This window comes from Apaloderma vittatum, unplaced genomic scaffold (genome assembly GCF_000703405.1).
Source record: "Apaloderma vittatum isolate BGI_N311 unplaced genomic scaffold, ASM70340v1 scaffold13751, whole genome shotgun sequence".
In the NCBI taxonomy this organism is placed as follows: domain Eukaryota; kingdom Metazoa; phylum Chordata; class Aves; order Trogoniformes; family Trogonidae; genus Apaloderma; species Apaloderma vittatum.
Genome location: NW_009700932.1, coordinates 2,665 through 13,510, shown reverse-complemented (window position 1 = coordinate 13,510; position 10,846 = coordinate 2,665). Strand labels below are relative to the sequence as shown.

Here is a 10,846-nt window from a genome sequence, read left to right as displayed (position 1 = left end):
CAGCAGTGTGGGAACTGTAGAGATTTCTGCAGGGGTAGGACTTCTGTCTTTCATCAGTTTGCCTGCAGCCTTAGGAGCCTGACCAAGGGGCCACCAATGACCAGATCTTCAGCTTGTACCGTAGGGAAGCCTGCCATATCTGGAGACTTTTCAGAACACACTATTATTTTTCCATGTTTTTGTGTGGGATTCATAAATGGAACACGTTACATATAGACTGTTTCTCTGGGATGGGCTTTTTAAAGTAGTATCTATAGTATTAATGTAATATTTATATATCTTAATGATAAACTTGCAAAGCACTGAGTTGGAGTCTGTTCTCACAAACCTCAGTTTGGCCTTTTAAATGCTTTTTGATAAGTGGATAATTTGATATATTTTGTTTCTAATCCTGTCCACTCTCCTTTTCTCCATTCTGGTGGCACTTTTCAAAAAGATGGTGTCTTTTTATTTCAGTCTTTACAGAAAAATACTGCACTGCTAACCATGTGGATAAACTTCCTGGTCCTAGGGACTGGGTCCAGATTCTTCAGGATCAAATTAAACTTGCAAGAAGACGATTAAAAAGAGGCTCAGGTATGTATAAAAATATGAAGAACCTCATGTGAGTGTGAGATTAAAAGCTTAGGACCTTTGTATCCACAGAGGTGTTTTTTCTTTTTGACTGTAGCCTTGTATGTCTTCACTCTATAAAACTTAGAGTCTGATTTTAGCAGGTTTTTGTGTAAAGTACCGTGTTCCTTTACTTTTGGTACGGTAGCAGGTTTAGGAGATGTCTCTACAGCCAAGTTTGAGTCTTTCCCAAATGTTGTTTCTAACCCCTTCCTTTTAGCACTCAATCTCTTCTTCCTCGTGTTTGATGAAATACTAGTCCTAAACTAGCTGATCCATTCAGGGTTACAGGTAGAAGTTCCTTAATTCTGTGTTATTTGATCTGACAAGCCACTCACTGTGCTGCTAAGACATAACCCAAATGACCTTTCCCTCGGAACTGTATGTGTCTGGAAGCGTAGATGAGTTTTCTCACATTCCTTGTGACAGAATCAACATTACTCTAGCAAAACCAAACCAAAACAAAACCACCCATCCTGGTTGTGCCAGCAGGGTTCTGCAGTACATGGGAGGGAGCTTGCCAGCACTGAGTAACAGGTAACGTAGGCAGGGGTTTGCAGCAAAGCTGCTCAGCTTGGGCTGGGATAACCCGCATGCTCGGGGCTGGGGCCAGCCTGCAGTGAAGGCTTCTACCTCGGCAGCTCACAGCTGGTGAGCTCTCAGCTCCAGTGGTGAATGGCAACGTGCAGTCTCAAAATCCCCGGTAGAATTCATGGGAAAGCAGTATCAGCGATCAAGAGATGTGTAATTTATAAACTTTACCTAGTCTCCTTCCCATCTTCACTCTTTCTATCCTACAAGGGGCTTACTTCATACAAGGCTTCACTTACTCGTCCTCATCCTGGTGTTTTCTTAAGGCTCTCTCATGGTTGTATTCCTTGTCCATCGCTCCCATGGAGCATCTGACACCATTGCCTGAGACACGTCAGTTGTGCTAACGTCCTTAAACTCAGTCTTTCAGTATTACCATGCTTAGCTCACTGCCTTTTCCCCTCTTCCCTTCTGCCCATCACCGCAACGAAGTGCCTGTGAGCGTTGGCAGTGTGGGAGACCTAATGGCTCCGCAGGGGATGCTGGTGGTCCCCGTGGCTGTTGGGGGGAGTGGGATGAGCAAGCCCAGAGGAAATGGCCTCTCCAGCTCCTGCCTCAGAGAGCCAGTGTTTTCTGTCCAAAGCTGTGGCTCTGAAATGCACGCTTAGACTGGCATCTGAAATCATGCTCCACAACGTTATTAATGCCAGGAGGGAAAAGCGTAAGATTGAGGAAAATGAAAAACACCCAGAGACAGAAATAACACAGGGGGAGAAAAAAAAAAAAAGTGCAGATTATTCAGCAGCATAAGCTTCCCTGAGTAGAGAAGCAACCCAGCCACTAGCCTTAAAAAGGGTTTCTTGTGCATGTTGGGGGCGGGAGGAGAGAGAGATACAAGATAATCTTGTTAAAGACAGTGTCAGATTACTGGTGGTGTACAACAGGACAGCTTTCTCCCCCTTCCAAGGCTGCCTGTGCCCCTCCGGGCAGGAGGGTGGAGGTGGGCTGCCAGGCTTTGATGTGGTGAAGAGTGCAGTGCGGGATTGGGGGAGCAGAGGGCCCTTGGGCTGTCTGCAGAAGATCCCTCTGGAAAGAGGATTGACCTAATTTTGGTTTTGGTTTTTGTTTCCTTGTCTTCCAATTTTATTTGCTTTTCTTTGTGCCTCTGTAGGATATTAATTAAAACGACAATGACATTCAGCTTTTGCCTTTCAAACGGGGCCACCTCCATCTCTGGTCGTTTCTCAGGGTGGGACAGTCTAAGCAGAAGATACTGTCTCTAAGCTAGCAAGACTCTGAAGAAAAATAAGTGAAGCCTGAGTATAGTGTGATAGCTGATAGGCTCCAATCTCTGCCTGCAGAGGGAAGGTAACTCGTTAACTGGTACATGGATGAGTGGTGAGCAGCAATGCACCTGGCAGCTCCTCGGGCTTACCTGCTGAAAAAAAGTACACAGTGATGCCTAGATTGGCAGAAAAGCCCTTTTTTTATGCTGTGTAGTTTACTGGCCATTCCCTGAAGTGCGGTGGTTTCTCTCTGACATGAGGCCACAGGCAGACGTGCTCTTTTCAATCTAGCAGGAATGGTTAAATACTCCAGCCATCTGCACCTTGGTGTTGCTGCTCTTAAGGTAACCCAACCGGACCTTGCACCGAAGCAAATGAGAAGTTTCCAACAGCCTTTGTGGCAGCAACGCAGTAGATAGCGGCAGAGAGGGAGGAGCAGATGAGCTGGTTGTGGTAACATCTTCATCTTCACGGAATGATAGAACGACCTAGGCTGGAAGGGACCTTAGAGATCACCTCATCGAACCTCCCCTCCATGGGCAGGGACGCCTCTCAACTAGACCAGGTTGCTCAAGGCTCCGTCCAACTTGGCCTTGAACACCTCCAGGGAGGGGACATCCAAAGCTTCTCTGGGCAATTTATTCCAAAGTCTTGCCTCCCTCGAACTGAAGAATTTTTTCCCAAGATCAAATCTAAATCTGTTCTCCTTTAACTTAAATCCATTTCCCCTTGTCCTATCAGTGGATGCTCTTGTAAAAAGTCCCTCCCCAGCCTTCCTGTAGGTTCCCTTCAGGCATTGGAACGCAGCTATTAGGTCCTGCCAGAGTCTTCTCTTTCCAAGACTGAACAATCCCAGTTCCCTCAGCCTGTCCTCGTATCAGAGGTGCTCCAGCCCTGGATCATCTTTGTGGCCTCCTCTGAACTCATTCCAACAGATCCATGCCCCTCTTATGGTGGGGGCACCAGAACTGGACACAGTATTTGAGATGGGGTCTTGCAAGGGCAGAGCAAAGGGGGAGAATCTCCTCTCTCGACCTGCTGACCACGCTTCTCTTGATGCATCTCAGGACAGGGTTGGCTTCTGGGCTGCATGAGCGCACTGCTGGCTCAGGTCGAGCTTCTCATCTATCAACACCTCCTTCTTTTTGAAATAAAGTTTGTTAGTACATCTGTGTTACAACTACGAGCTTCTGACCTGAGGGACATAGAGCCAATCAGGCAACAGCTCCATCCAGTCACATATTTTATTTCCAGCGATGGCTGTTAGCAGATGCCCGGGGAGGTCTATAGGACTGTGGCAAGGATGTTGTGGTGTTTGCTGCCACAGTCTCACAGCTCTCAACAGCTTTATCGTGGTGTAAAACCGGTTGTGTGGGAACTGTTAACATTTTACCCACTCGTTGTGAAGCCATACCCAAATGTGTAACTTACAGAGACCAAAACGGAAGAGGATGGTGGGCACGGAGGAAGGTCCGATCTGCTGTGGGGAGAAGGTGTCCCAGGACTCCCTGTTGCAAAACTTAGCTTTTAAGAATCTGAGAAGTATGGGAATTGCAGCCAGAGATGTGGGACTCCTCCCTCACTGTCCCAGCTGAGCTCTCAAGCTCTTCCAGTCCGCCTGCAGCCGGCGGAGCAGAGGCTGAGCCCGAGCGAGCGAGCGTCCCCATGTCCGCACTGCCAGGTCATCCCCTTTTAGTTTTGTCTCTGCTTGCTCACTGAAACCTGACGGCTGAGTTTATGGCTTTAGACTGAGGTGCCCACTCCGAGCCAGCGTTAAGCTAAATTCACCCAAGACTTTCTGAGCCACCGTGTCTCCCTGTTGCCTGATCATACCGATTTATCTACCTTGGTTTCTGGTTTGTCGTAACGCACAGGCTTTATTATATAGAGAAAGTTTGAGATGATCCGTTTATTTTATGGAAGCCAAAAGATAACTTTTTAGCCACCACTGAGTTGGGCTAAATTTTAAGAGCAGAAGTAATTAAGAGAGGAGGGGCAGGCTTTCCATCCCGCTTGCTTTCCCCGGAGCCATTTAGTACATCCTCTGATCAGCTTTTCATTTCAAGCCAGGCGGTAAGATACTGCATTCATGAGCAGCCCTCTCCGTTTTACCCTGTGAAACATTATTTCAGTCTGATAACATAAATCCTGCTCTAGCTTTCAGTGATATTAATAATTTTCAGAGAATTCTAGCAAACGAGTGAGGCGGATCTGCTTTTTGTACCTCTTCCTATAGGGCGTGCTCTCCTGAGTGTTTCCAAATTAAATGAAATCATGATCACTGGATCATAGATGCTGCCCAGCTTCAACCTTATTTATCGCGTTTGGCTCATCTCCTAGAATTAGGGACAGAAAAGCTGCCTACTTGGAAAGCTAATCAAAAAAACACTTAAAAATTCTGCTTTCTAGAAAATAGTTCCCCTGTGTAGGTTTTGAAAGGTTGTTATCCTAAGCCAAATAAAAATTCATTTAAGTTCTGAATCAATGACAATATTTTTCATAGCTGAAAATATTCTCTTTTTTAAAATGTATTTATTTATTTTGCCTTGGCTTTTCCTTAGTTCTTTTAGATTATTACCTGAGATCTGAGACTTGGGTAGTGGTTTTTTTTATTTGTTAGATCTGAGAATAAAGCTGTCACTGCCATTAAATTTTTATTGGCCTTGTTCAGTGTTTTCAAAATTTCACAAGTTGGCTGTCACAAAGGGGAGAAGAGACTGCGAGGTTAATGTTACAAACAGATGTTATAATTAAAATTAAAGAGTATGGTAATATTTTTCAGTCTTGACTACTGGTCCCATTTCATGTCAGCAGCACAGCGTACTGAGGCATGGCTTCGTAGCACCAGATCTGTCTTCTTCCAGTGGAGAAACTGAACTTTTTTGGCTGCTGGGATGGGGGATGCGCAGTGGCCCCGGAAAGGGAAAAAGTCAAAGGGAAAGGCTTGTACATAGGTTTCCTCTCTTGGAGGGAATTAAAACACAAATTGCTTTGTAACTTACGGCATCAGGTATCCCACAATGAATCTTTTCCCCCTGCAAAAGAGAATGTGGGAAGGTTGGCCTCGAGATCTTAAAACAAGTCAAATCTAGAAGGAGCTGACTCGCTGTTGATACCACCTCTGCGCCAGGCGTAGCATCCAAGCCTTTTGATTACTGAATTCTCCATCCATTAATAAGCAGCCAGTCGAGGGCCACACATTTCTTGCAGTAAGTTCTTCCTCCCTTTTTATGTTTCAAAGAGTCCGTGAGCTGTTACTGCATAGCAGCGCTCCCTTGCGTGTCAAGAGGAAAGCTGGTCCGGTGTGAGTCGCGCTCCTGAAGTACCCAGGGAAAGAGTTGTTCATGCAAAGTGATTGTCTGGTGCACAGCCTGGAAGCTCTTGATGGCCTTACTCCGTGAAGGAAAACAGGGTAGATGTTCAAAAATACGCTGCATTTTTTTCAGGCAGGGCTAATTTTAAATAAATTGCTTCATCACTGAATTGTTGTTTAAAATTAACCTTAGCTGATTGCAGTGTAAAGAGTGGGAATGAAGGAATCAGAAATGCTCACCTTTTTTCTGGAAATAGGCCTTTTTCTCCCACAGTCTTGTTCAAACTGCTGCTTCCATTGTTTTGTATGAGGGGTTTTTTACTTTCTATTTCTCTTCATCCTTCTGGTTTCCCTGGTCTGTGTCCTTGATGCAATATCCATGCATTACAAGAGCTGGGTTAATTTTTTGCTTAGTGATATGCACAGGGCGGGGAAGGATGTAGGCTGGAAGTCCAACACGTGCTACGGTGCTTTTGTGGCCAATACCTTAGATAAAGACAGCGATATTAAGATGAGTAACTGCTGCATTCATCTTCCCAAACCCGAGCATACATGTACTTCTGTCCCAGGAGCAAACCGGCAGGTACACACTTAACAGGTAAACACACACATCAGAAGATAAACCATTCTGGGGGGGAAGGGGGCAGAGGGGAATTCTAAGGAAATGATTACCAGAATTGCTTTGGAAGAGCTATTGAGCTCTTTCTAAGCAAAGGACAGAGAGGAGGCTCCAAATTCCCACAGTAGGATCTATTCCTGCTTGCCTTGTCTTGCAAGCTGGCTCAGGATGAGTAGAGTTTGGCTGGCGGTCTCTGGGTGCAGTTGTCGAAGCCAAACCTTCTTTTCCTGCTTGGAAAGACATGTGAGAAGCTGGTGGTTTATATCCACGTTAGGAGGTCGAGGCGTTTGTCATGCCTGTGTGTCATACTTCACCTGGAGCTGCGATTACGCTTCCAGTTTCATAAAACAGATTCAGGCAGCTACTGAAAAGAGTGAGTAGGCTCCCCGGGCATCGGCTGTGCTCCCACTCCTTTCCCATCGCTGGCACAAGCGTTTATGTGGTGATGCTGTCAGTTTTTAACTAGATCTGATCCTGGTGACCATATAAACATTTGGGCTAGTGTGAGGAACAGGAAAACCAGGGGAGGGCTGGACCTCATCTATTAGTCTTGTGCTAGATTAAAATGTCCAGGTGGCTTTGTTACCAGCAAAGCTGGTTCTGCAAAGTTGGAGATTCAGGATTTTATTTTCTGAAAGTGAGGTGATCCCTGGCTTCCATTTGTTCCTTTCTGTATTTCTTCCTTCCTCCAAATTCAGTATTAGCCAGGGTGTGAGACAAACAGTTAGGCAGAAAGGTAATAGCATCTCTAGAGCTACCTCAGGAGCTGCTGCTGAGATTTTACTCAGGAAACCGATGTCCATCAGGAGCTGGATTAGTTCTTCCAAAATCATCCTAAAGGCAACAACTCAGTGTCCTCATGTGCAGAGCCCTGATGAAGATGACCAGGAGAGTGAGCTTAGTTTCAAGCCGGAGGTGAACTAAGTGGCTCAGTGCATCCGTAGCCTTGGCTGGATTTGATCCCTGTGGATATCGTGCAATGGGTGGATGTGAGTAGACATGTATCCACCACACCGAGGGTGTACAGTGTCACAGGCTGGTCCTTCATGACAGCACCCAGTTTGCTGAAGTGCTCTCAGAGATCTCATTGTGTTTTCAAGGCTTTAAATCACAGAATGGCCTAGGCTGGAAGGGACCTTAGAGATCATTTAATCCCGTCTCCCTGCCATGGGCAGGGACGCCTCTCAACTAGAGCAGGTTGCTCAAGGCCTCGTCCAACCTGGCCTTGAACACCTCAAGGGAGGGGGCATCCACAGCTTCTCTGGGCAATTTATTCCAAAGTCTTGCCACCCTTGTACTGAAGAATTTCTTCCTAAGATCCAGTCTAAATCTATTCTTCTTTAACTTAAACCCATTTCCCCTTCTCCTATCAGTGGACACTCTTGTAAAAAGTCCTTCCTCAGCCTTCCTGTAGGTTCCCGTCAGGTATTGGAAGGCAACTATTGGGTCCACCCAAAGTCTTCTCTTCTCAAGACTGAACAATCCAAGCTCCCGCAGCCTGTCCTCGTAGCAGAGGTGCTCCAGCCCCTGGATCATCCTTGTGGCCTCCTCTGAACACGCTCCAACACATCTATGTCCCTCTTATGGTGGGGACACCAGAATTGGACGCGGTATTTGAGGTGGGGTCTCACAAGAGCAGAGTAAATGGGAAGAATCCCCTCTCTGGACCTGCTGGCCACACTTGTTTTGATGATAAATATGTTGTAGTGCCAAAGCACAAAGGTAATAGGATTTTGAATGGGGCTCGTGTAGGTTAAGCACCGATTTCTTGTTACATGCCTATAGCTTACATGGGGTTCACGTGCACACTCCGGGGCGCTGCAGTCTCAACAAGTCACGGCACATCTGCCGAGCCGAGTTAGCGATCTCTGTGTGTACCCTTGCCCTAAGGTGAATGAATACAAGATGAACAAATTAGGCTTTTAGCCTTCCTTCACCGTGGGCTAAAAAAGTCAAATGATCTTGCATAAGCTGCGGGTTGAAGGCACGTGTGTGCATACGCCGTAATTGCCTCCCTACCTGGCCGGTTACGTACTTTGTAATTACTCTGGGTGCCCACCTGCATCTCTAAAGATATTTTGCCCTAGTAAATCCACAGAATGAGCTTGCCTGTGGCCATGGGAAGTTTGGGTGCAGCAATGGGGTGTTCATCCTTTCCCTGTAGGCATTGGATGGTGGCAGCTCTCAGAGGGTGGAGTACAAGCCTGATAGATTCCTCCTCCAAGAACCGCGAGGGATTTCTCTTACATGATTTTATCAAACGATCGCAACTCCTTTTATCATCCGGATATCCTCAAACCTTAAAAAAGAGCAAGTGTTACTCCATCCTGTTGCTGGCACAACTGCTTCTTAATGCCCAACATTTTTATTGTATGACTTTTTCCTCCAAGCAGTGAGTTTTTAACTGAGCAACAGCAAATTGCAGCTGAGGAGAGTAGATAGAAAATGCAAAATCACTCTATAGTATGTAGCTTTTTAGTCACATTCCCATATTCGGTAAAAGTAATGAGATTTCTTGTTTATATTTGTAATCAGCAGACGCAACTGACTGTGATGAGAAGCCGGACTTTTCTCTACTACAAACAGGTAAAATGCATTAAAATTTTTATCAGCTTGCAGTGCGTGTGTTTGTTTATTTATGGCACAAAAGCAGTTTTCAGTAATCCTGGCGTGCCATATACAGCTGGGTAATTGCACACAGGACCCAGCTATCTTAAGTTTTGAATGGCCTGTATTAAAAAACAAATGTGCCAGAGTCTTACAATTTCCTCCTCTATTTCATACTCATAAAACCTCAAGGTTCATGGTAACAGCAAACTAATAAGGACATTAAGTTACTCTTCTTATGTCAGACAGGGACTTGCACTCATCCCTGGCATCTCTGGGAGGTTTTGGGGATTCTTAACGGAGTTATTGGTAGGACAAACACAGAGATAGGTATTGTAGCATCTGTTCAGTTGTCCAGGGTATTAGTGATAATATCTTGAGTTCACAGAAGGATTGCAAAGATATTTATACGCTTGTTAAGAGTTGGTTTACTTTTCCTTGAAATGCAGCCACCCTACCTTAAAAGCCTGTCAGCTGCTAAACAGCAGCTTAGCTGTGCAGCTGTGTGGACTAGGAAATAAGATTTTTGCACACTGTTGCACATGGTGTTGAAACCGAGACAGGCTGAGACTGACATTTGAAGCATCCCTCTCTTTAAGAGTCAGCCTGTCAATAGGTGGGAACTGCGCTGCTGTCCCTCAGTAGAGCCAGAGTCTGGGGAAGTTGGTCATTTCTCCGCACGATGCTGCTCATTATCCCCAAAGCCAAATTAAAAGGGAGGAAAATCTTGAGCAGACAAACAGGGTCATGGATTTTCATCATATTTACCGTTACTTAGAAGGTGTAGTAACAAAGTGTGGTTGGAGATGAGTGGTGCTGTTGCTGTGAAAAAGAGGACAGGGCTGACTGGGGGTTGCTGAGCGCACAGCGGGGTACCTGGAGGCCGTGGGATGGCTGGGAGAGCGCTGCTACCGCTGCAGTGTCTCTCCTTCTTGTGCAAGGGCTTCCTAGTCTCTCTCGCCTGAGGGCTGGAGAAGGAGCTTTCACACACCGCTGCTCTGCACTGGAGCAGCAGCTGCCAGCTGTGGAGCTCTGTCGCTTGAAATCCCGCTGTCGGAGCACGTGCAGTTACTAAGGAGTAGGACCAGCGAAGCAGTTGGGAGGACAAGCAGCCATAGTCTTGTTCTGGCATGGACCCAGTGGGGGCTGGGAGCCCGCGCTGACTGCGAACCGCCACGCTGCTTTCTTGGCCAGCCGCTGAGTAATATTCCAGGGTCTGGTTGTGACAGTAGATGCAGGAAGCTCCGATTTGAAAGGTCTCTTCCAATTGACATCCTGCTTGTTTCTTCTGTCAGGGAGGGAAGCAATTCCGTCACGAGAGGACCCTAATAAAGGTTGCTAATGCAACGCAGCATAATCTTTTCATTGCTCTGGTAATCGTGTTCAGGAGCAGAATTATCAGATCTCTGTGCTTTTCTGCCGAGCACAGTTCCTGTAGGTAGTGCTTGTGTTGTACGTCATCGATGGAGAGAAGATGGTTGTGGTAGAGAAGACGACTCCCTTTCCGCTCCACAGCAGATCACCGTTGCTGTCCACTTGCTCACTGAGCAAGCATGCATCCAGTTTTTGAGCTGAAATACCTATTTGTGATGTATACTTCTCGGCCTTATCTGTGGAAGGACGCTTAAATAAACCACGCTGCAATTTGCACTGGTGCAGGAGGTGCAGCTCGTGGGCTGTAAGCCAAGCGTTTGACTCACACCCGTTATTAGATGTGTGCGAGTGCCTCTTGATAGTACAGATCCATGTAACATCGTACTGTTCTTGGAAGCAACTGATTTGAAATGATATGCAGACAGTATAATGACAGTAATTATGATAGAGAGCCAAAATACAGATGCTTTCTATCCAGGAGCGTAGCAAAAGAGGTGGAACAGA

The 10,846-nt window shown here is 46.2% G+C and overlaps 1 protein-coding gene across 1 annotated transcript in view; it reads left to right on the top strand.

The window, feature by feature from the left end:
* Window positions 1-8,947, top strand: part of BEND7 (BEN domain containing 7) — a gene marked incomplete at its 3' end in the record, with an annotated part of 41,273 nt that extends 32,326 nt beyond the window's left edge. Inside the window, exons 7-8 of the mRNA XM_009878960.1 lie at window positions 457-576; window positions 8,897-8,947. Of these exons, the coding sequence (XP_009877262.1) occupies window positions 457-576; window positions 8,897-8,947 (171 nt within the window). The remainder of the gene's footprint in view (window positions 1-456; window positions 577-8,896) is intronic.
* Between the last annotated feature and the right edge of the window lie 1,899 nt (window positions 8,948-10,846).